The 26,863-nt window shown below is 41.9% G+C and overlaps 1 protein-coding gene across 3 annotated transcripts in view; it reads left to right on the top strand.

Annotated features, from left to right (window-relative positions):
* dachc (dachshund c) overlaps positions 1 to 26,863 on the top strand; it is a 176,805-nt gene that overhangs the window by 115,863 nt on the left and 34,079 nt on the right. Inside the window, exons 4-6 of one of the 3 annotated variants that reach the window (XM_060898953.1) lie at positions 11,246 to 11,418; positions 11,640 to 11,775; positions 14,876 to 15,010. In XM_060898953.1, the coding sequence (XP_060754936.1) occupies positions 11,246 to 11,418; positions 11,640 to 11,775; positions 14,876 to 15,010 (444 nt within the window). Of the gene's footprint in view, positions 1 to 11,242; positions 11,419 to 11,639; positions 11,776 to 14,875; positions 15,011 to 26,863 lie in introns of all 3 variants that reach the window. The other 2 variants (XM_060898952.1, XM_060898954.1) reach the window with 2 other exon arrangements.

The raw sequence follows: 26,863 nt of genomic DNA, 5'->3' as shown, positions 1-26,863 counted from the left end.
ATATCCAAATCCCTTCCTGTCTTTCTTTGAGGAATATTGTTAAACATTTCAAAAATTTTCTCACACATTTGGTGACAAACTGGAGATCCTCGGCCCATCTTTGCCCCTCAAAAACTAGGCCAGGGGTCACCAAACTTTTTTCTCTGGGGGCCACATTGTCGTTCCTGACTGTGATGGAGGGCCGGGGTCGGGTCAGCTATATAACATAGAATTGTATGACCCAGACAAATATGACCACCAACAGGCCTCATTGTATAGTAGAGAATACTAGCCTGGCACAGCCATCCCCACTACTATATCCCCACTTCTATCTCAACACTTGATTCCTGGCACATATTTGTTTATCTTTACTAGTGGTTTGCAAAAGTAGTAATCGAGTCTTCACACTTTGTTTTAATTTGAAATATCACAGATATTCCATTTATTTATTTTCTAATAAAAATAACATCAAAGCTGTCAAGGTAAGAAACATCTGCCTTGTTGAGGTGATTGACACTGGCAAAGGCGAGTGGAAAATTATAAATTGTAGGTAGGCCTGTTGATATTATTAATAATATTAATAATAATTGTGTGCAGCACTTAATAAAGGTCAAATAAATAGGCCTATAAAATAAATACATTAAAAAAAAGTGAAATTATAATAATATGAGCAATAGATCACAGCAGTTGTGCTGTGTCCTGCACGTCATTGCTCTCATCCATGGCCAAAGCAAAAAACTCGAATTCTGACGCTTTCTCATTCAGCTGGTCATACACGTTGTCCCCCAAATCTTCGGTTCGCCTGGTCATAGTAGGTGCGGAGCAGTGGCGGCTGGTAGTCTTTCAAACAGGGGAGGCTGGTCGGTTACGATATTTCCAGATTTTAAAAGAAAAAAGAAAAAACATCAGTTTTGCCCATACTCTTGCCTCTGATTGTTGGCAGGGTCACAAACTGTGAAATAACAGGTTCTTTTGGCCCATTAGTCTACTGTCCAATATACATGATGGTGGTGTTGGGGGGGTATATTTTAACATTTTATATTTTAAAATTGTGGCATGTTGTTTAAAAATTGATCATTATTGAAAGCAGCTCTTTGTCAGGAACCTCAGCAGTAACAGCAGAGTGTTCTGGAATAGGCACAAGCACTGACCTTGAGGAGCCAAACATAGAGCTGGGTGCCACACATTTCATTCAATGACACTTTCCCTATATTTTACTTATTTTGACTGAGAAATGTTTTATTGACAATTTTGATAACCCTTCACTTTTAATCCAGGTCTGTAGTGTGAAATGTTCTCGGCTGTGTTTTTGTTTAAAAATGTTTTCCAAATTGTAGCGGTGTTTAATTCATATCCAGAGAAATATATATTCCAATATAATATACTCAGCATAAACATTTTAAATAGATTCTATATTTTTGGTCCATCCATGACATATTACTAAAGTAGCCTATTTACTGTTGTTGATGTGAGTCACTTGCTGTTAGCCAATTCACTTTCTCGTACCAGGAGAGCTGAAAGGAACGAGTATTATTCCCTACCTTTTTCACCAAGTCAGTTTGAGGCGTTGGTCTACCCTGCTCTTTAATTTTAATGTTTTCCTCGAAAGGAAGACTGGCAAATGGCTTCGCCAAAATTAAATCAGCAATGCTTGGCATCCGTGCGCAGCTTTCTTGCTAGCTGACTAGCCCCCTCAAGTTCAAGTTCAGTCACTCAAATAAACGAAATTTCTGGAACTAAGATCGCAAACTTGACAACACTATATTTACACTTTATTTACAATGAAAATATATACAAACTAAAAAAGCTGGTAGAAACCGTATGTAATGAATGAAATCGAAATGTAAGCTGATCTCTTACAATACACCACACCACTTGCGAATCTGCATGAGACTGAACTGAAATTCACCGCTGCCTGTCTATAGTTGAAACGAGCTGTCAATCAAAGAAAATATCCGGCCGCTTTCACCAATCACCAGTCTCCTCGCGGAAACTGCCATGTCCCTCCCACTGTGAGGCTGGGAGTCCGTGGGCGGGCATTTTCGCAGTATTTGTCCAATAATCGTCTTGCATTTTGATATTGAAAGCGCATAGCTCCCAAATGCCATTGAAGTCCACTGAGGCTGGGCTGCATCGCGCTGTCACGAGAGGGAAAAACTCACGCACACATTAGGCGAACTGGAGAAAGTTATAACGGAATGATTTCGCACTGTAGTTGGGTTGAGCACATATATTTCTATGATTCTGGATCTGAAATAGCAATGTTATAAGGTCGGCTATAACATAAGCCTAGCGCAATTCATCCTACACGATGTTCGTCATTTTTAGAGGAGGCTGAGCCTCCCTCGTTGTCTTAGAGCAATCACCCGTGGTGCGGAGAGACTCACCACGTTGAGCGCATCCTTCTTGTCGGGACACACCTCCTCGGCCACAGCAAGCATGCATACTTTAACAAAGTCCCCATCAGTAAACGGCTTTCCATGGGTAGCTAGTAGGTGAGCTACCTGATAGCTAGCTCAGACAGCAGCCTGGTTGATCTGGGTTTGGCGAAGGAATACATTCTGTTGTGCAGCCGGTCCGCATTTCATCCTCCGAATCCTGTCTTCTCTTGTTTGCCCTCGCAAACTAGCATACTCTTTGTGGCGGGTTTCGTAGTGACGATGCAGATTATATTCTTTGAAAACCGACACACTTTCTTTACATACAAGACAAACTGCACGGTCCTTACACTGAATGAAAAAAAATTGGTGGTCCACTGTTCTTTAAAAACTCTGCACTCTCTGTCAGCTTTTCGCTTACCACTGGCCATTTTGCTGTCCTGAACACTGACAGTTCTCTGCGCGTGCGCTGCCTGTCACTGCTTGATCGCGAGCATATGACGAAAATTCGGAAAATATGAATAGTTCATTTTATAACTAAATATCAATTTTAATTGATAAAATCAACAAAATACAAGATGCAGACATGTTATTATTTGCCAAAAAGCAATTTACAAAAATAGGCCATGAACACTTTTGGGGATTGCCTCATAGGGCTGGTTCAAGTGGTGGGGGACAGAGGGGCTGGGGGGGCCGGTCAAAGGGGGGTGGCGGGCCGGAGTCGGCCCGTGGGCCGTAGTTTGATGACCCCTGAACTAGGCCTTTCTAGAGACTGCTTTTGTACCAAACCATGATTACAATCACCTGTTGACGTCACCTGTTTCAAATCACATCATTATTGAATTGTTTTACCTCATTACTAGCCTTAAATTTCCCTTGTCCCAACTTTTTTGGAATGTGTAGGTCTGAAACGCAGGAATGGATGTATATTAACAAATGAAATGAAGTCGACCAACAAAACATGAAATATCTTGGGTTCATGCTGTCTGCAATGAGATATACAGTGGTGCTTGAAAGTTTGTGAACCCTTTCAAATTTTCTATATTTCTGCATAAATATGACCTCAAACATCATCAGATTTTCACACAAGCCCTAAAAGCAGATAAAGAGAACCCAGTTAAACAAATAAGACAAAAATATAATACTTGGCCATTTATTTATTGAGGAAAATGTTCCAATATTACATATCTAGGGCGGCACAGTGGTGTAGTGGTTAGCGCTGTCGCCTCACAGCAAGAAGGTCCAGGTTCAAGCCCCATGGCCGGCGAGGGCCTTTCTGTGTGGAGTTTGCATGTTCTCCCTGTGTCCGCGTGGGTTTCCTCTGGGTGCTCCGGTTTCCCCCACAGTCCAAAGATATGCAGGTTAGGTTAACTGGTGACTCTACGTAAATTGACCGTAGGTGTGAGTGTGAATGGTTGTCTGTGTCTATGTGTCAGCCCTGTGATGACTGGGCGACTTGTCCAGGGTGTACCCTGCCTTTCGCCCGTAGTCAGCTGGGATAGGCTCCAGCTCGCCTGCGACCCTGTAGAACAGGATAAAGCGGCTAGAGATAATGAGATGAATGAGATTACATATCTGTGAGTGGCAAAAGTATGTGAACCTCTAGGATTAGCAGTTAATTTGAAGGTGAAATTAGAGTCAGGTGTTTTCAATCAGTGGGATGACAATCAGGTGTGAGTGGGCACCCTGTTTTATTTAAAGAACAGGGATCTATCAAAGTCTGATCTTCACAACACATGCTTGTGGAAGTGTATCATGGCACGAACAAAGGAGATTTCTGAGGACCTCAGAAAAAGCATTGTTGATGCTCATCAGGCTGGAAAAGGTTACAAAACCATCTCTAAAGAGTTTGGACTCCACCAATCTACAGTCAGACAGATTGTGTACAAATGGAGGAAATTCAAGACCATTGTTACCCTCCCCAGGAGTGGTTGACCCACAAAGATCACTCCAAGAGCAAGGCGTGTAATAGTCGGCGAGGTCACAAAGGACCCCAGGGTAACTTCTAAGCAACTGAAGGCCTCTCTCAACATTGGCTAATGTTTATGTTCATGAATCCACCATCAGGAGAACACTGAACAACAATGGTGTACATGGCAGGGTTGCAAGGAGAAAGCCACTGCTCTCCAAAAACAACATTGCTGCTCGTCTGCAGTTTGCTAAAGATCACGTGGACAAGCCAGAAGGCTATTGGAAAAATGTTTTGTGGATGGATGAGACCAAAATAGAACTTTTTGGTTTAAATGAGAAGCGTTATGTTTGGAGAAAGGAAAAGACTGCATTCCAGCATAAGAACTTTATCCCATCTGTGAAACATGGTGGTGGTAGTATCATGGTTTGGGCCTGTTTTGTTGCATCTGGGCCAGGATGGCTTGCCATCATTGATGGAACAATGAATTCTGAATTATACCAGCGAATTCTAAAGGAAAATGTCAGGACATCTGTCCATGAACTGAATCTCAAGAGGAGGTGGGTCATGCAGCAAGACAACAACCCTAAGCACACAAGTCGTTCTACCAAAGAATGGTTAAAGAAGAATAAAGTGAATGTTTTGGAATGGCCAAGTCAAAGTCCCGACCTTAATCCAGTCGAAATGTTGTGGAAGGACCTGAAGCGAGCAGTTCATGTGAGGAAACCCACCAACATCCCAGAGTTGAAGCTGTTCTGTATGGAGGAATGGGCTAAAATTCCTCCAAGCCGGTGTGCAGGACTGATCAACAGTTACCGCAAACGTTTAGTTGCAGTTATTGCTGCACAAGGGGGTCACACCAGATACTGAAAGCAAAGGTTCACATACTTTTGCTACTCACAGATATGTAATATTGGATCATTTTCCTCAATAAATAAATGACCGAGTATAATATTTTTGTCTCATTTGTTTAACTGGGTTCTCTTTATCTACTTTTAGGACTTGTGTGAAAATCTGATGATGTTTTAGGTCGTATTTATGCAGAAATATAGAAAATTCAAAAGGGTTCACAAACTTTCAAGCACCACTGTAAGTCAAATTACAAGTTAGAAATCACTGCTTCCTTTTTTAATTTAAATTTTTCATACCATTCCAACTTTTTCTGATTTGCGGTTGCACAACAATGACCGTAAACAAGTACACAAGAAACTATGAGAAACTACATTCAGTGAAACTTTGCAATAAGACCTAGATACACCCGGGTAGAAATAGAAAAAAAAAAAATCAAGGGCAAACACAAAACAGGTGAATACAACTGGGGAAGAAACCAATGACAGGACAAGGTGGAAACCGGACCAAAAGAGAAATCAAACCAAAAGCACATCGCTTTTTCATGCAAAAACAAAATGAGTTGTGCTTCGTAACTTTGTAACTCAACACAGTTTGTTTGGCTAAAAAGTTCCAAAGTACCACATTTCCCTTAAATAATTTGCATGCTGAGCCTGTTTAATGACATCACAAAGTGAGCTCTTTTGTAACCCCACCCGCAGACGTGATGAGAAAATGATTTCTTTAAAAAGTAAAATCTCAGGATAAATCTTGTAAACGTAGTAAATATGGACTAATCCATCTAGGAAGTATTTAGAAATGCTGTTTTTACATTCCATGTCGATCTTTGGCTTTCAAACTTCCTGCACACTCACTAAGTGCAAATCTATCCACAGACCTCATAATTCAACTTGGCAGCAAACGAATTTTATTCATTGTGCTTTATTTCCTCCTGTTTGATTTCCCTCCAGGTGTTTTTGTTGCCTCATTGTTTTGCGCACACTGTTATTGCGACAGTTTGTGCCCAAATCAGCTCCAAGATCCCTTTTGTGTTTGAATTTAGCCAGCCGTGCACAGCCTGGCTCCAGCCCAGCTCTGTCATTAGACTTCCTTTGTTTTCTCTCCTCGCCGTTCCGTTTGTTTTGCTTCTCCTTCTCTTTTTTTCCCCTCATATTCCACGCTAAATATTTATACAAATCGCAACTTCCTGTCGAAATCATTTACGCTCCCATAATAGCTCCAGCGCTGGGTTGCACAATAGGAGCCGTCGCGGTCGAGGCAGGGGTGTCTCTGATTTCTAAACTCTCGGGGCTCTTTTGTTTTTCGCTAAATAGAGATTGAAAGCTCCTCAGCTAGCAATATTGGGTGCCATGCGTTGCAGAAAACAGGGCCTTCAGACATTAGAAGGCTGCGTTGTCATTCATTGCAGCTGGAGCTTCGGCTTTGACCCATGTAGATGTCGGGAGAACCGTGTGTGTGTGTGTGCGCATGAATTTGGCCTTGTTCCAGAGGTGACTTTTTAGTAGGGTTTTAGTGTTCCCCAGCCACATGGTGCTGAGTTTGGATGTGCTCATTCCTGTTTTTGTTGCTTTACATCTTTGTATATTGATGAATTAAAATCAGTAAAAACCGGCCAGGGGCGTGGCCATCCTTCACATGAGCCAAGCCAATCTCAGACGTTTTTACTTCTAAGCGTACTTAACGATTTTGAGCAAATATTTTAAGCAGTAGGAACTGTGAAGCCATCTGACAAATCAGATATTTTTACCATAACTTGATGGCCACCCTTTAAAGTAACACCGCCCCAAACCCTGATTTCCCCCCACGCCAACCCTAAAACACACCCTCGCCACCCCATGCTTAAAAACCCGGACACGCCCCTGAAACAGCCACACAAACTCAGCGAGTGTTTACAGAGCACATTTCTTTTGTCCATTGTGGATTAATTTAACCTTTAACGTGGAGGCAGCAGTTAGACACGGGCCAAAAAAACAAAATGAAGGAACAGCTTGCAAGTGCTTTTGGCATGTGCCGAAGATCAGCCCATCCAAATAACAGCCCCCGGAAGACAAACACGCGGCCGCGCGCACACACTTTGTCCTCTTTGATCTTGCTTTCTCGTCTGCTTGAGCAGCATGACTGATCTGCGTGTCATCTGTCTCATGAAAATCAAGTCCCCCCCTCCTGTCTTTTCTTCATTCGCTTTCCTCTGTCTCTGAGTAAAAATGTCAGAAGGGGGGAGTTTGGGAGAGAGCATGTCGCCTTTTGTTTTCTCCGACACAAGTTTAGTAGTCTCCGACGATGAGGAGGCACCTCTGACCTTTTGCTGAGCTTTGGCTGGTATTTCGGCAAAAAAAGCAGAAAAACGGATTGTCCGTGAACATGGGCACGTCTGTTTAAGCGTGTGTGTGTGTGTGTGTGTTATTTTGTCTCCCATCTCAGTATGAGCACAAACTCCAGAATCCGTCACAGAGGATTCTGGAGTTCAACTTCTGATTAAAAACCAGACGAGTCTTTTGAAGGAAATGAGCTAAAATGTGCTTCCGTTGTCATCCCGCACTTTCAGAGATGACCAGCAGTCACAATTGAGTGACCGAATCTAATCTCAAGTACTGACCTGTCCAAGACAAAGAGGATCGGATTCTTGCATTCTTGTACTTTCCCCCCACACACACACCCATACTGTATCCTGTATAAGCGAACAAGCAAAGGCACACTGAGTGTTAGATTAGCAAACTAAACAAGCAAGCAACCAACGATCAGAGGAAATCAACTTTTTCCCTGCTGTTGTCACACGGCGTGTTGCGCTCCAAATAGCATCTGCTCTAATTTATCACCGGGTGGTTATGGATGAAGACATCTGCAGCGGTTCGAGAAGGAGCTAATTGGTGTGCAGCATGGAACAGAAAACACTCGCTGCCATGCTGAGACCTAACACCACATCCTCAGCATAAATAGATTTCATAATTAAGTTGTGTTTACCAGAAATGTTATTTATTTAATTTAATTTGATTTTTTTTAATAGAGGTGTATCTGCATGTTGGGATTAAGGTTATGGTTATGTTTTTATACGAATCACCGTTTTTAATTTGTATCACATGTATACTAGTGCATCTCAAAAAATTAGAATACCATGAAAAAGTTCCTTTTTTTCATAATTTAATTCAAAAAGGTAAACTTTCATATATTCTATATTCATTACATGTAAAGTGAAATATTTAAAGCCTTTTTTGTTTTAATTTTGATGATTATGGCTTATAGCTCATGAAAATCAGAAATCCAGTATCTCAAATTATTAGAATATTCCCTAAGGTCAATCAAAAAAGGATTTACAATACAGAAATGTCCAACTTCTGAAAAGTATATTCATTTATACACTCAATACTTGGTTGGGGCTCCTTTACCATGAATTACTGTATCAATGCGGTGTGGCATGGAGGTGATCAGTCTGTGGCACTGCTGAGGTCTTATTGAAGCCCAGGTTGCTTTGATAGTGGCCTTCAGCGTATCTGTATTTTTGGGTCGGGTGTTTCTCATCTTCCTCTTGACAATACCCCATAGATTCTCTATGGGGTTCAGGTCAGGCAAGTTGGCTGGCCAATCAAACACAGTAATATCATGGTCAGCAAACCATTTGGTAGTAGTTTTGGCACTGTGGGTAGGTGCTAAGTCCTGCTGGAAAAGGAAATCAGCATCTCCAAAAAGCTCGTCAGCAGATGGAAGCATGAAGTGCTCTAAAATCTCCTGGTAGATGGCTGTGTTGACTTTGGACTTGATAAAACACAGTGGACCAACACCAGCAGATGACATGGCACCCCAAATCATCACAGACTGTGGAAACTTCACACTGGGCTTCAAACACCTTGGATTCTGTGCCTCTCCACTCTTCCTCCAGACTCTAGAACCGTGATTTCCAAATTAAATGCAAAATGTACTTTCACCTGAAAAGAGGACTTTGGACCACTGAGCAACAGTCCATTTCTTTCTCTCCTTAGCCCAGATAAGACACTTCTGACATTGTCTCTGGCTCAGGAGTAGCTTGATATTAGGAATGCGAAAGTTGTATCCCCTTTCTTGAAGATGTCTGTTCGTGATGGGTCTTGATACACTGACACCAGCCTCAGTCCACTCCTTGTGAAGCCCTCCCAAGTTCTTGAATCAACTTTTCTTCACAATTCTCTCAAGACTGCAGCCATCCCTGTTGCTTGTGCACCTTTTCCAGCCACCCTTTTCAGCAATGACCTTTTGTGGCTTACCCTCCTTGTGGAGGGTATCAGTGATCATCTTTTGGACAACAGTCAAGTCAGCAGTCTTCCCCATGATTGTGGTTGTGTGTACTGAACTAGACCGAGAGATACACTGTGTTCATACTGTTTTACTCAAACTCGAAATGAAATATTCTAATATTTTGAGATGTTTTTTTTATGTTTTTGTACTGTATGCCATACTGATTAAAATTAAAATGGAAAAATGCTTGAAACATTTTAGTTTATGTGTAATGAGTCTATAATATATAACATTTTCACTTTCTTAAATAACTGATGGAAAATATTGAACTTTTTCACAATATTCTAATTTTTTGAGATGCACTAGTATAGTATATGACATACAATTTATAGCTACATTCAATGACCACGTTATCAGGTGCACAATATACGTCTACAGCTCATATGCACTCTATGTTCTCTAGACTTTACTTTAAGGTTGCCGTCTTGTTGCGGGATAGATTTTTATTTCAAAAACACATTAAAGGAGAATTGAAGGCAATTTTTAAATCAAAATTCTATTTCTCATTTTATTAAATATCGGAATGCATTTTTGATCGCTGTTTTGTCACTGCGATAGCAAGTTATGAGTGTTTGAAATACGCTCTGTAATATATCAGTCCATATGTCAAAGCAATGGCCATAAACGAGATTCGTTGAGACCTGTGCGAGACATCGTAGAACGGAAGTAAAACGTACAGCGCAAATCAAAGTGACCAACATCTGCCAACGTTCACTGTGTCCAAAATCACTCACTCGTTCACTACTCCCTATATAGGGAATTACTATATAGAGGACTATATAGTGAGCTCATTGGTAAAATGGAAAAACACTTTCGGACACTACTCCATCGCACTGGGATTTACGTCATTACTGTTGCACAATTAAAATGTGCCAGATCAGTCAGCCGGTGGGTTTTCAAAGTAATAAATACATGCATGTGTTTTTGTGATAAATCCATATTATACTGAGCGTATAATTTCCCACATTAATCAATACAAAGTACCTGCATCTTTCAGGTTTTTTTTAAATCAAGGCTGAACACTTTCTTCTTTGCCGCTGCCTTTTATTAAATCAAATTTGAGACTTTTAATTTGATTTCTTTCAGCGCGACCGCAATGCATGATGAGATATATTGCTTTGGTTAGTGACCATCGTTGTATACTACTTTTCGTGATGCATTGTGGGATACTTTGAGTGGACTATATAGGGTGTAAATAATCCTCACTAAGGTTTCGGACAACACTACAGAATGGCATCCCCACTATATAGTGCCCTATATAGTGAGTAGGGAGCGATGTCGGACACAGGGGTAGTCAAAAGACGCGCGCGCCCTCTTTCGAATGCTGATGTAATCCAGCCAGAAGTTTTGTTTGGTTTGGTAGCAATCAGGAAAGTTTGAAAAAAGTAGGCAGTAATCGTCATTTAAACTCGAATACTTCGTTTGGAAAACAGTTTTCAAAATGGCGGCACTGACACCTGGCTGACACTACACGTTTCGAAGTCTCGCACAAGTCTCGTGAAGATCGCATGGATAAGCGACGCCTGCCATGGACCAAACGAACTAAATTCAACACGGCTACAAACCGAATAGGCCGATAAGTATAATATTTAATTGCAATTAGTTGCCAATACGAGTCACGATATAAGGCCACTAAAACCTGAAAACGTAATTGAATAACACGTTAATTAAGAAATGAAGCAAGTTTGAAAATGATTTCAGTTCCCCTTTAAAAAAACAGACAAACAAAAAAAAACAACCAAGGGGTGTGCAAACTTTTGCACTCAACTCTATATGGTCCCTTTCTATTGAGAACTTGGATACAGTAGGGTGCAGCAAAGCGATAATGTATATTGAATGTTGGTGTCGTTTATGTGCTCAGCAGGTTTGGAGTTGCCGTTCATGATGATGTCACACCCTCTGATTCCCGTAAGCCTGCCCCCTGCCTCGGTCACCATGGCAATGAATCAGATGAACCACCTGAGCACCATCGCCAGCATGGCTGCCACCGCTCAGGTGCAGAACGACTCGAGCCGACTGGCCACTTCTGTCATTAAGGTTAGGACGTCATGTCCGGATCAGTTGTTTGATTACAGTCATTTATTTCAGAGTTAAATAAAGAAAGAAAATCAGTGTGTGTTTTTTTTTTTTTAGAAAAACCCAGAAGGCAAGAATAGCCGCAGCGGTAGAAGTGTGTCAGGATGATTAGAGCCTGATTGCCTGAGCTGTGAAGAAAGCTTTCTAAACCGATAACACTGATGTGCGTGTTTGTGTTTTAGGAGCGAGTGCGAGACAGTCCTTCCCCATCTCCCTCTCTGGAGGACGGCCGCAGGTCAGGGAGTCACGTATCCTCCAGGCAGAGCAGCAGCGTGTCCAGTTCTCCTGCTCACACCGAGAGCTCGTCTGATCGGCCACGTACGTCTGCGCACACACTTCAGACAACTCTGTCGTCTTTCTCACTCCAAACCATCAAAAAAATTGACAATTATAGAATTTTGTCCTATTTTTCCGATCTAAACAATCTAACTGAAAGTATGAGATTTTATTATGTGTGTCATATATAGAGGATATTACACGCTTGAGCGAAGAGATGAAGTTTATCTTCGAGTGGTGAACATATTCACGAGTGAAAATACTTTTCAACGTGAGAAGATAAGGGCGGCACGGTGGTGTAGTGGTTAGCGCTGTCGTCTCGCAGCAAGAAGGTCCGGGTTGGAGCCCCGTGGCCGGCGAGGGCCTTTCTGTGCGGAGTTTGCATGTTCTCCCCGTGTCTGCGTGGGTTTCCTCCGGGTGCTCCGGTTTCCCCCACAGTCCAAAGACATGCAGGTTAGGTTAACTGGTGACTCTAAATTGAGCGTAGGTGTGAATGTGAGTGTGAATGGTTGTCTGTGTCTATGTGTCAGCCCTGTGATGACCTGGCGACTTGTCCAGGGTGTACCCCGCCTTTCGCCCGTAGTCAGCTGGGATAGGCTCCAGCTTGCCTGCGACCCTGTAGAACAGGATAAAGCGGCTAGAGATAATGAGATGAGAGATGAGATGAGAAGATAAACTTCATATCTTCATACCACTGTGTAATGTTCTTTAGATTATATGGACACGTCCACAAAAAAAAAATGCGCAAGTTAATCAAAAGAAGTTTAATTTTGAATGGTTCACCATTTTGACAACGCGCATCTAGTCAGCGGGAAGACACTGGGAGTGACGTCATCGGAGTGAAATATCGGGAAATATGTCACTCAGATCCGTGATGTATTTCGTATGAAAGATGTGAGTTTTTCAACACAAGAAGATAAACTTCATATCTTCAAGCTAATGTGTGATTTTCTTTTTATTATATCGACACATTCACAAACAAAAAGTACCCAAATTTATCAAAGCGATTCATCGATTTCATCACAAGTGACATATTGAGATTTATGTCACGGTTTCGGTTCTCCAGCTCCATTATGAAAAACACGATCCACATTCACTGGATTTGAGCAATCGCACACTCTGATTAACTGCTCTACTACTAGGATATCAGCTCATATACCATGAGTCGAGAAAAACAAGCGTGTTGCTGAACCAACCAAGGGTGAAATGAAAACTCTACATGAAAACAAAACCCCCAAAAATACAAAAAAGCAGCAAAATATGGAATAAAAGTATTTGATGATAGGAATGTATCTTTTTTTATTTTTCAAGAAGTATTATTATTATGGGTGGCACGGTGGTGTAGTGGTTAGCGCTGTCGCCTCACAGCAAGAAGGTCCGGGTTCGAGCCCCGTGGCCGGCGAGGGCCTTTCTGTGTGGAGTTTGCATGTTCTCCCCGTGTCCGCGTGGGTTTCCTCCGGGTGCTCCGGTTTCCCCCACAGTCCAAAGACATGCAGGTTAGGTTAACTGGTGGCTCTAAATTGACCGTAGGTGTGAATGTGAGTGTGAATGGTTGTCTGTGTCTATGTGTCAGCCCTGTGATGACCTGGCGACTTGTCCAGGGTGTACCCCGCCTTTCGCCCATAGTCAGCTGGGATAGGCTCCAGCTTGCCTGCGACCCTGTAGAACAGGATAAAGCGGCTAGAGATAATGAGATGAGATGAGATTATTATTATTATCGCATTTTTCACAAATTGCTCCTGTCATTTCGCTGGTTTGTTTCTATTCTAAGTGGAAATGATTTTGTCAGACATTTTGTGCAAAGGTTTTATTTATCAAATTTGCAAAAAATAAAAATAAAAACGCTCTGTTTCTCAAAATCCAGTGAATGTGGATCGAATAAAACAGTTATTCCACTCAGTCTCGTCGTACATGGATTATAGCCAACTCGGTGCTACGTGCCTCGTCAGCTTTCAGCTCATGTACGACTCGATTTCGTGGAATAACTGTTAAATACCACAAAATGAGTCCAGTTGGTCAAAAAATGAAAAAAATGTTTTTTTCTTTTATCGGATATTCTAAATCTACTGTTACGTATCTTTATCTTTAAGGGGTTGTGTGTTAAATTTGGTGGAACCAATCCAGAGAAATTCGTGAAAATGTTTACAGTGTCATCATCTTAATAGAAAATCAAGTTTGGAGAAAATCAGCTGTAAACTTTGGGATGTGTAAATTGAAATTAATGCATGACAAACATTCGTTTGGCCTACAAAATCATATTTATAGGTTGTTTTTCAGTATAATATTTTGGTCATGGATACGTTATAGATTAATGGCAAAATTAAAAACGAACAAACCAAAAAAAAAAAAAACCCGAACAGACACTTTTGTGGTGACGCCCCATATATATATATATAATATTTTTTAACCATCATTTCTGTTACACTACAGACGAGTCCACTCACTTGGGATAAGCACTTGCGATATGTGCTTTTATGATAATGTGGTGACTCGGGTGCACACCGCAGCCTCACAAGTGTGCCAGGCTTTTAGCATTAGGTATAAGATGATACCGTATAATCTGCTGAAAGGAGAACTTTCATTGAATCCGGATCTTACTTTAGGAGATAAAACTGCACAAGCACATGTCAAGCGTTCTGCTTTTATCTTCTCGACTAATACACTAATATAAAAGTTATATCTTGGGTAACTGATCCGTGAGTATGACCTCAAATTGTGCAGCGCATCTGGCTGCGCTTTAAATCCTTTTTTTTTTTTTTTAAATCAGATTTAAAGTGGACACCTTTAAAGCACTTATAAGACATCCTACCCAAGTGTCTGGTTTCGTTATTGGTTTAGCGGTTGTCCACAGTAAGATTTGATTTTGAGCTTTATTCGGGTTAAGATGACTAATTTATGGTCAAAGTTTGAAGCAAATTCAGAGTGACGTTCAAATATCACGTTCAGCTTGGGAAGCTCACGCTTTTTGTTTTCCGTCACAAGTAGAGTTGGAGTCTTGGCTAGGTAGATGAAGTGATGCACTACAGCTGGACGACGTCACTTTTTCGTTCATGGCTTTATCGTGCACACCAGTTTTACTTCCACCAGAACCTTCTCACGCATCCTGATCCTTCCACACTCACTTTCACCGTTTCACCTGCAGCTGTCCATCAGAATGGTCTTTCCCTGGGTCACGCTCTCTTAGGCCTGTCTCCCAATGCACCGCCCGGCCCAAAAGAGGGAGATCTGGCAACCCAAGACGCTGGTCACGACTCAAGGAGGATGCATGCAGAAAAGGGTGAGGCATTGTTTGTTTTTTGGGTTTTTTTTAATTCCTAGTCCTTCATGGCATTTGTTGAAGTAATATGACCAGGAGAAAGTTTAAAAAATCTAGAATCCAACCGGATAAGGGAAAAAAAAATCAGTGATAAAAATTAAACATCTGGTATAAACAGGCCTAATCACATCTGGTGGTGACAAAGTTGTCTATACAGGCATCTGTCGCTAGTCAGATGAATGGTACAGAAAGCTGCAGCTAGGAAGCTGAAAAATTCTACAATGATTTTAGAACATATTTACATATTTGTGCAAGGCATTGTGGGTATTTGAGGAACTGGACTCGACAACGAGTCTTAAATTCTGCCCTCAAACCTTCTCCATTATAGAATACGACATAATATGATTATTAATAACACATTTAATTATACTGCTGGAAAAATCTAGGGTTAGAGAGTTCTTGGGTTGGAGCATGCAAAAGTTTGTGCACCCTTTGGACAAAACGACAAAGAAACGTAATTTATAGCGTCACAGCCTTTTGGTTTTTGCGTGTTAGATTTCAGAGATGTTAAAAAAATTTGTAGAAGAAAATCTTCATGATATTAATGGAAAAATGTGCCTGTCCCTTTGTGAATTTAATCCACATTTTGTCCTGACTTATCCATTTTTAGCTCATCCGGCCGATAGGCAATAAGCTTACTATGCCATCATGTGTTGTCCGTCATCCATCTGGTGTCGTCCACATTTCACAAAAATCGCTTCTTGTCTCTCAATTCTTCACCAATTTTTATTCTTTTTGGCAGGAAGGTAGGTCTGTCTAGGGTGCATATGGCTTCTACATAAATTTGCGTAATTGCAATTAATAATGAAGATATGGAGTAATTAAGCCCTAATGAGCAGTTTCCACACAAATCGGTTCTTCTCCTTCAATACTTCACCAATTTTGAGTCTTTCTGGCATGAAGGTAGGGGTACCTAGGGTGCATATAACGTCTACCCAGATTTTCTTAATTACAAATATTAATGAAGTTATGGACTAATTAAGCCTTAATGAGCAGTTCAACAAAAATCGCTTCTTCTCGGTCAATTCCTCGCCGTTTTGGTTTCTTTCTGGCAAATAGGTCGGTATTCCTAGGGTGGATCTAGCTTGTATATAGTGTATATAGCCTGCAACATTTATTGCGCCCACTTCAGATCGTTCCTTCTGGACTAGACGGGGCCGGAGTGAGCTATGCCGTCATTGACGGTCTCATTACTCTATCAACTCTCTCGTTACTCTGTACGCTCGTCTGAAGACTTAAAACATCACAGCAAAACTGTTACCGCTTTCCTTTGTTTCTCTTCCAAAATCTTCTTTGTCGATGTTTCTCTGTAGGTTCCTGCTGTGTTGCTAGATATGCCCACATTTCATTTTTGAAAATGTCAGGATTTTAATTATTTGTAGATAAAGTGTAAAATACGGTTATTTCTTTTCACCCATTAAGAAACTAAGTGAGCGTAAACTTTTGCTTTCAATTATACATAACTTGCTAACGACTGTAAAGCCAAGCTACAATTGTGCGCTTGAGCCTCACACACTTATCTGTATTCTTCTCCTGATTATTCCGGCATTGTCTACAGAGCAGCGCAGCAGCAGTTTGAAGAGCAGACCTGTGAACGATCCCCTGATGTGCTTTAATGTAAATTAAAATTCGGTGTGTTTTCTCTGCGCTCATGCATGGGGTCTCAGAACGCGTGTTCCGAGAACAAAGAAAATCAATGTGCTCGCTCACATTTCTATGAAAATAATCCATTAGGGTGGGAAAGAGAAGGCAGCGGGGCTAAATTAGTTAGCGATTTGCGAAGCGTGAATTAATGAACAAGCTCTTTCCCCCCCCCCACTCCACCTCCTCCTCCTTTCTTCTCCTTTTTCCCCAGCTCTCCTGGAGGTGTAATTTTCTGTAATAACCTCCCAGAACCCTTGTTTGGTTTCTGCATTTGAAGGCTTTCATTAGCTTAATGAGGACTTTTGCAAGGGCGAGTAGTCAGCACAAATTTCTCATCGCGCCACGATACCTCTGGATCAGCTACGCCGCTGTGTGTGTGTGTGTGTGTGTGTGTGTGTGTGTGTGTGTGTGTGTGTGTGTGTGTGTGTGTTAGCAGTGGCAGTGGGCTGGACGGACTTGTAAGTTTATGAGTTTGAAGAACCTCCTAAGGTTTGCTTTGTGTGAGTGGAGAAATTGCTGAGATCGTACGCGAAATGCTCAAACAGCAATATCATTTAGCGGAGGCGTCGCTAAAAGAGGAGCGATAATAAAAGTCACGTCAGAGTAAGGTGTAAACGATGATGAGACGGGCTGCAGAGCATTAGATTAATGAGAAGCAGCATTGCTCTCTCTCTCTCTCTCTCTCTCTCTCTCTCTCTCTCTCTGAGTGAGATGAACACTCTGTGATAAACAGACACTCGTCAGGCATGACCGGCCGGCGAGCTGAAGCAGGTAATTGAGAAGCTGTTTCATTTGTAACCAATATCCACGATCTGCTCATCACACCTAGACCCAACACGCTAGAAGAGCCGAGGTGTAACGAGCTGTAGCGAATGATGACAGCAAATATTAGCACGTAATTTGTTTTGATCACGAATAATTTGCACATCTGCACCATAAACATCTGACCGAATGCAGCACACATTTCTTTATACAGTGAAGCGTTCTTCGGTTTTTAAATCTCGCACCCTTTCTGACTGGTAAAAAACTTATTATCAGGGTCTGCTTCGAACCTTTAACCTTTAGGTTTCTCTAACAGGACAAAGTGAAGAACATTTGTAGGATGTAAAAAGTAGCTTGAATGCTGAAATAACTTTAACATCTTCTATCAGTTTGTTGTTGGTTGTTTTTGCCAACTTTCCTGGTAATTCAGGTCATTTTCCTGCATTAATGTCAAGCTAATAAATCTAAGTTCTAGGTAATGAACAGTATTTTCTCCAGTCAGAGTTTGTCTTCAGTATAAAGGACACCGAGGACGCTGTTCAAAGGTCAATGCAGCCAAAGCAGTTCTCTTGTTTGCTTGATTTGCTTTTGGTTGTCGATGCAAATTCATCTGCCAAAGTTACCGAAGTTAAACTTGTTGCAAAGTTTTGCTTGAGAAATGGTTCCCCAGTTCTGCAATACACTCTCAAAAAATAAAGTATATTATTATACATATGGGCCACTTTTTCCATGGAATAAAAACATGTATTTTATTCCCTTCTAGCGGGTTTATTGATGGCATGCAATATTGTTATCATATCGCTTATCCTCCATGTATTACGCCACTCTCCCTAATGGAGAATGAGCGTGCAATATTGTTATAATATTGCACATTGTCAAGACAACACGACGTCACATGTTGGAGCTTATGCGAAGATCCAATGACAAAACTTTTCTGCTGCGCATGCGCACAATCATTTCTTTGTCGGCCGGGAAAGAAAGAAGACGAGGCTAATCCAGCGCTAGGTTTAAGCACTAAATAAATAAACTGAAACTAAAGATGCGCTGAACACCCACCAAACTTCACTAGATATTCTTCACGCATATTTACAAGAGAAAAACATACCAACGGACATCGAAAAACTTGAAAAGAGACACGTTGGAGATGTAAAACTTCCATGCTAGCGAGTGACTGTGATAGTTTGCAAACAAACATGACCGCAAGGTTTGCTTCATTAAAAGCGGAAGATTTAGAGAGAATTTTGAAACAGAAAGACATGCTGAACACCCGAAAGGCTACCAAAACTTTACTAGATATTCTTCACGCATATTTCCAAGAGAAAAACATACTAACAGACATCGAAAAACTGGAAAAGAGACATGTCGGAGATGTAAAACTTCCATGCTAGTGAGTAACTGTGACAGTTTGTAAGTAAACATGGCCGCAAGGGTTGATTCGTTAAAAGTGGAAGATTTTGAGAGAATTTTGGCTGCCAGGTCGCTCCGTTGTGTGTAGTTGTTGATGTTGATTTTAAAAGTAACTAAATAAATTACTCAGGGAAAATAATAATAATAATAATAATAATAATATTTGGCTTGACTGCGCTAGCGTTGACCTTCGCTAACATTACACCAGCTAGAAGGTAACTGGACTGCCGCACTAACAGCACCGAGTTCTGGGTAAGCTCACATTGGCCTTCACTCACACTACTGCTGAATGCTACACCTGCTAGAAGATAACTGGACTGCCGCTCTAACAGCACCGAGTTGCAGGTAAGCTCGCGTTGGCCTTCGAGAATGCTGATATGAAGAGTGTGTGTATGAATAATAAAATAAATAAATAAATAAATAAATAAATAATAATGGCTTTTTTCATGGTCTATCAGATATATCCCATTCAGCCATTCGCCTTCGACTTGTTCAGTATCATGCTAGCTGAATAGAATATACAGTGCTCAGCGTAAATGAATACACCCCCTTTGAAAAGTAACATTTTAAACAATATCTCAATAAACACAAACAATTTCCAAAATGTTAAAAGACAAAAGTTTAATATAACATCTGTTTAACTTATAACGTGAAAGTAAGGTTAATAATATAAACTTAGATTACACATTTTTTCAGTTTTACTCAAATTAGGGTGGTGCAAAAATGAGTACACCCCACAACAAAAACTACTACATCTAGTACTTTGTCTGGCCTCCATGATTTTTAATGACAGCACCAAGTCTTCTAGGCATGGAATGAACAAGTTGGCGACATTTTGCAACATCAATCTTTTTCCATTCTTCAACAATGACCTCTTTTAGTGACTGGATGCTGGATGGAGAGTGATGCTCAACTTGTCTCTTCAGAATTCCCCAAAGAAAATAATTTCTTTACACCACAAAGGTGAAGGCTACAAGATGATCAGCAAAGCTTTACTTATCAGTCAGAATACTGTAGCAAAAGTGGTACAAAAATTTAAGAAAGATGGAACTGCAACCATCTCACAGAGACGTCCAGGTCGTCCACGGAAGTTAACACCTCGACAGGAGCGTCTTCTGATGAGAAGGGTTGAAGAAAATCAGCATGCAAGTTCACTGCAGTTATCTAAAGAAATAAAAAGCCAAACTGGGGTGACTATTTGCTGTGACACAATACAGCGTACACTGCAGAGGAATGGCACGCATGGATGCCGTCCACGAAAGAAGCCTCTCCTAAAGCCCAGGCACAAAAAAGCCCACCTAGAGTTTGCCAGGGCCCATGCTGACAAAGATGAAGACTACTGGGACTCTATACTCTGGAGTGATGAGACCAAGATAAATGTTTTTGGAACTGACGGCTTCAAAACCGTATGGCGTCGCAAAGGTGAGGAATACAAAGAAAAATGCCTGGTGCCTACAGTGAAACATGGTGGTGGCAGTGTCCTTATGTGGGCCTGCATGAGTGCTGCTGGTGTCGGGGAGCTGCATTTCACTGACGGCATCATGAATTCACAGACGTATTGCTCTATACTGAAAGAGAAGATGCTACCATCACTCCATGCTCTTGGTCGTCGTGCACTTTTCCAACATGACTAAACACACATCTAAGGCCACTGTTGGATTTCTGAAGAAGAACAGGGTGAAAGTGATTCAGTGGCCAAGTACGTCTCCTGATCTGAGCCCAATCGAACACCTACGGGGAATTCTGAAGAGACAAGTTGAGCATCACTCTCCATCCAGCATCCAGTCACTAAAAGAGGTCGTTGTTGAAGAATGGAAAAAGATTGATGTTGCAAAATGTCGCCAACTTGTTCATTCCATGCCTAGAAGACTCAGTGCTGTCATTAAAAATCATGGAGGCCATACAAAGTACTAGATGTAGTAGTTTTTGTTGTGGGGTGTACTCATTTTTGCACCACCCTAATTTGAGTAAAACTGAAAAATGTGTAATCTAAGTTATATTATTAACCTGACTTTCACATTATAAGTTAAACAGATGTTATATTAAACTTTGCCTTGTCAACATTTTGAAAATTGTTTGTGTTCATTGAGATATTGTCTTTTCAAAGGGGATGTACTCATTTACGCTGAGCACTGTATCTGATCGACCACGAAAATAGACAGCCAATATTATTATTATTATTATTATTATTGTACCTTTCGGGGTACAATGGCTTGTCACTGGGGCAGGACCCTCTAAGGTATTTATTAGGGTTGTCAAGCGATTAAAAAATTAATCTAATTAATTACATACTCTGTGATTAATTAATCTAAATTAATCGCATACATCAATTTTTGCTGGAAAGTATTTTTAGCATGGTTAATGCAAATGACTGAAGTTTCCACTCACTGTCAGTGACGTGTGCAGTAACACCAAGGTAATTGCGATTGCTAACTGAAGTCCACTGATTCCCAGTCAACGCGATATATTCGGCTCCCACCACTACATCTTCTTTTGTTCTCTTTTCTGTGTCGTAAAGCTGCTGGATTTTGGACACAATGGCGGCTTGTAAGTTGTCAGAAGATGCTATCCAGGCTTGTAATACTTGAATCCAAGACTTGGACGGACTCGAGTCCGACTCGTGCCCTAATTTTAAGGACTCGTGACTTGACTTGGACTTGAGCACCGATGACTCGGACTTCGACTCGGACTCGTGCATTAACTGCATTCGGACTTGTAAATTGGAGACGAGGACTCAGATTTTTTCTTTATTTTTTGTAAAATGTCATAATAATTTGGCATAAGATACTTATATCTATATTAATTTTTATACTAATTTTGTGCAAGAGTGTCACAACTGTGCACCTTGGTGTGTGCATCAGATAGACTCTCAGGTGCACTCTGGACAGCACGCACGCCGTAAACGACTCGCACCTACACAGGATTAAGGAGCAATCAGCGTGCCTGTATAAAAACTGTGAAAACATACTGTGGTATTGGACCAGGTGGGTGGAGCACAGAAGCACGGCAGGCCAGAACTGAGTTCTCAAGAAATGATTTATTTCTAGCTTTTCAGCCTTTTTCTAATTCCCAGCAACACACACACACACACACACACACACACACACACACACACACACACACACACACACACACACGTGTTCTGGTTGGGGAGAGCTCCCTTTCTCTGCTCTCCTCTCCTTTTAAAGGGCGCAGTCACTGGGGAAGACACACAAACACAGGTTAATTCCCATCAGGTGCAATGATTCCACCACTTACCTTCCCTGACTCCGCCCTCCATTCACAGACCGATGCTTGGCCACGCCCTCGCTGCCACACATACTTACTTTGCGAAGTATTGAGTTGCGTTGCTGACACATTACCGAGCCTTATTTCCTTGTTTAGTTTCCTGATCCCTGATTTCCTGTTTCTCATCTTTGATTCTGCCGAGTCTACGATAGCCTGTTTGTGCCTTGCTCGACCTATTGCCTGTTCCACTGTTTTACGATTTTGCCTGCCATTCTGGATTGTTTACCTGTCTTCACTTGTATTAGTAAACACACCTTCTGCACCTACATCTGCCTCCCAACCATCTCTGACAGAGTACTGTGCACTCCCTGACAAAGAGAATGCACATTCACCTGTTCATACGTCATATTCAGGAACAAACTAACATTAGTGGTGCGAGAACAGCCACCGTCAAATGGTGTGGTTGGAGTGTTGGACTTGGACTCAGACTCGACTCAGATCAATAGTGGACTCGACTCAGACTTGAATTTTTTTTTAATGACTTAGACTTGACTCAGACTTGAACACTGGGGACTCAAGACTGGATTCGGACTCGAGGTTTAGTGACTCGACTACAACACTGATGCTATCTGTAAAGCCTCTGCTAACCCCCTGTTCTCTATCTGGTCTGCAGGCCATTGCATTCCATTAAGCAGGGGAGTTAGTTAGTCGGTCACAGGTAGACTTGCAAAGTTTGCGTCTGAACACCTGGTCGAGTGTGGCTTGACAAGGCTGTCTGCTAGCATTAGCATCAAGGGGTGTGCTAACTTGTACCTCTGGGTTTGCTCCTAAATGCTTTGCGTTGAGGTGATATTTCAGACTTGACGAACTCCTGTGGTATGAAAATTCCTTATTGCAGAAGTTGCAGAGAACAAAGCTCCTGTCAACAGTTCCATCTGGGCATTTTTTAAATGTAAATGTTCCGTTCACTGGACCAAGCAGCACATTCTCAACTGCGTCCTTCATTTTACAGTCACTTGTTGCCAGAACGGCACTGGGTCAAAGGTCACTACGGAATGCGATTACTCAGTTAATTTTTTAACGCGTTATTTTTTCTTTGATTAATTAATCAAAATTAACGTGTTATTTTTACAGCCCTAGTATCTATTTGTATCCTTTATATACTGCTTGGGAACATATATGTAACGTTTTGGCCCTAAAAAGGTACACATAGTTACCTTGAGGTCCAATAACATGCCCTAAGGGATACATTAGTGTAGATTGTACCTTGGAGAACAGAAATGGGCTCCTACTGTACCCCTCTTTCTGATAGTGTACTGTCAGTTCTGTCCAGTTCCAATGGATCGATGGATCACTGGTCCATATTTTGTGGATGTCCTGAGTGAATCTCAAGAAAGCACTTTCCAGCAATTGGAATTCGTCAATCAGGTAAACAAACAAACAAAAAAAAAAAAGCCCCATACAGCAGTGAAGCTATTGCCCATTGGTTTGACAGAGTATTCATTTCTGCCCACAGATCCCATAGAGTGCTTTCTAAGATAGAAAAGAACTATCCTTTTAAAACAAGGGTTGTTTTATGGAGGAAAAGAGATCCTTTTTACCATTCACCAGCTGTTGCAAAGCAGGCAGGACCTCTTTGTCATTGCTTTTAAATGAATCTTCAGGGGGCAGAACTGAAGGTGTCAAGACCAGAAATCAAGGCGTCTTCCTCAAAGATGACTACCCTCAAAGACATTATCCTTCATCCTCCTCGGTCTGCTTGCACTATGCCGGTCTTCTGCTCTAATGTTGACCGTGGCGGACTTGAGCACAAGAAAGTTCATTACCCTGAGGAATCTGAGCAGATACAGAAAGAGTGCGAGGAAACGACCTTGGTTTGAAGAGGACTGCTTATGATCAAACAGGCTTCCAGTTTGTTCTGCTCGGGGAAAAAAAATAAAAAGCTCTGAAAAGATCCATCAGATTTCATAGAGGGGCGGCTGGTGCTAACTCAGCACCGACTGTCCCTGTGGGGGCACCGTAGTTCAGCGGCACGGTGTGAGGTTTTCTCCCGCTGAGTGCTCCGGCGGCCGACGCCGGCATTCCGCTAATCACATTCCTCCAGATGCCTGGTTTTTTTAGCCAGGAGAGCGGGAAGGGGGGAAAGAGAGATGGATGAGGGAGCAAGAGATGGATTGTTTTTCATCTTTGAAACACCTTGGATGTGACAGCAGACTTCACTCTCCTGCCAAGATGGAGAGATCGGATAAAGATGCTTTGGTCAGCTAAGTGAGGGGAGGGGGGCATAAATCTAATCAGCCTTTATCACATAGCGGGCAGAAGGTGAGATTTTGAGCACCTGCTCGTTTAAATGGATCCTGTATGGCATTATATGTACTTAAAACGCACTGCAGCCAAAAAAGCTACACCGAGAAATTTTAACACGGTTTTGAAAGTGAAGGACGTCCAAGAATAGAAGGCGATAAAGTGGGTGTGCGGTGGAATGAAGAATGAGTAAGTGACTGATACTTGAGCTGATAAAGTCAGATACAGATGGACAAATGGACAGACAAACTGACACAGCCATAGAAATAGATAGGGACAGCTAAATCCACTCTAAAAGGGAGAAAAAAAATCCAGAGTGAACCAGAGAGACAGAGAGAAAGTGAGATGTGCTGTTAAATCCGGTCCAGAGTTTCATTAACTGACTTCCATTAAATATTTCCTGTCACCCACAGCCCAACCCTGTAAAAATAGCCTGTGCTCTTTATAATCACCACTCAAACAGTCCAACACAGAAGAGATAAGTGGAATATTTTTAAGCACGGAACGTCTCAATGCAATTAAAAGTGCTCACATACTGCGCCATGCCTAATATCCCGTATGTCAAAACTGCTGCTTCGACAAAACTGTGTTGAAAGTGACTTATTCGACAAAAACTTAAATCTGACATGAAGCTGTGTTTAAAGAGGAAGATACCCAGCTGCATAAGGAGCAGTCCTGCGGCTGCAGCAGTGTTGCAGATAATCCTGTCAGAAAGCTGAATTAATGAAACACGCCTCGGTTTGCACCTTTCTAGAACTGTAGTAATGGACACTCCCTGTCCATTTTATTAGGAACACCTGCACGTCTCATCTCAGATGTTCACATCTCAGAACCCACTGTAGCCTGGGATTCCTGTTCCTGGTTGATACGAATGGAACGGTTTGGTATTCTAATGTTGTAGATCATCTACGGTACCTCAAGGTTTTACATGTTCTGACATGCTTTTCTACTCAACGCGGTTGCAAAGAGTGGCTGTTTGAGTTATCATAGCCTTCCTGTCAGCTCGAAAATGTTTGGCCGTTTTACTCGGATCTCTCTCATGAATTCCTCTCTCAAGGAATTTCACCCACACTTACTGGATATAGGTTTTTTCCCCCTTCGTAGCACTAGAGACAGCTGTTTGTGAAAATCCCTGGAAAACAGCGTTTTTTGTTTTTTTAAATACACAAATCAGCCCATCTTGCATGAACACCCATGCCACGGTTACAGTCACTTAGATGACATTTCTTCCCCATTCTGGTGTTTGATATGAACATTAAGCCCTGTGATGACCTGGCGACTTGTCCAGGGTGTACCCCGCCTTTCGCCCGTAGTCAGCTGGGATAGGCTCCAGCTTGCCTGCGACCCTGTAGAACAGGATAAAGCGGCTAGAGATAATGAGATGGATGGATGGATATGAACATTAACTGAAGCTCTTGACCTGTATTTGCATGCTTTTATGCATTACGCTGCTGCTGCTGCTGCATGATTGGCTGATTTCATAACTGCATGAAGGAGCAGGTGCTCCTAATAAAATGACTGGCGAATGCCAATATATTTTACAATTATTCCACGAAATCGAGTCGTACATGAGCTGATACGGCTATAAACCATGTACAACAAGATTGAGTGGAATAACTGTTTTATTCCGTGGGCGGCACGGTGGTGTAGTGGTTAGCACGGTCACCTCACAGCAAGAAGGTTCTGGGTTCGAACCCAGTGGCCGGCAAGGGCCTTTCTGTGTGGAGTTTGCATGTTCTCCCCGTGTCTGCGTGGGTTTCCTCCGGGTGCTCCGGTTTCCCCCACAGTCCAAAAACATGCAGTTAGGTTGATGTGGGGCAGCCTTGGTCTGAGGTGCCCTTGAGCAAGTTACCGAACCCCTGACTGCTCCCCGGGCACTGTAGTGTGGCTGCCCTCTGCTCTGGGTGTGTGTGTGTGTTCACTGCTTTAGATGGGTTAAATGCAGAGGATGAATTTCACTGTGCTTGAAGTGTGCATGTGACGAATAAAGGTTTCTTCTTTCTTCTTCTTCTATCCACATTCACTGGATTTTGAGAAACGGAGCATTTTTATTGTTATTTTTTGCAACTTCGATAAATAAAAACTTGATACAAAACGTCCAACAAAATCATTTCTACTTAGAATGTAAACAAACCGGCGAAATGACAATAGCAATTTGTGAAAAATGCAATAATAATAATTATTGAAAAATAAAAAATAAAAAGGGGCGGCATGGTGGTGTAGTGGTTAGCGCTGTCGCCTCACAGCAAGGAGGTCCGGGTTCGAGCCCCATGGCCGGCGAGGGCCTTTCTGTGTGGAGTTTGCATGTTCTCCCCGTGTCTGCGTGGGTTTCCTCCGGGTGCTCCGGTTTCCCCCACAGTCCAAAGACATGCAGGTTAGGTTAACTGGTGGCTCTAAATTGAGCGTAGGTGTGAATGTGAGTGTGAATGGTTGTCTGTGTCTATGTGTCAGCCCTGTGATGACCTGGCG

This window comes from Neoarius graeffei, chromosome 18 (genome assembly GCF_027579695.1).
Source record: "Neoarius graeffei isolate fNeoGra1 chromosome 18, fNeoGra1.pri, whole genome shotgun sequence".
In the NCBI taxonomy this organism is placed as follows: domain Eukaryota; kingdom Metazoa; phylum Chordata; class Actinopteri; order Siluriformes; family Ariidae; genus Neoarius; species Neoarius graeffei.
Note: the sequence above shows the minus strand (reverse complement) of the source record. Positions and strands in the feature narration are given on the sequence as shown.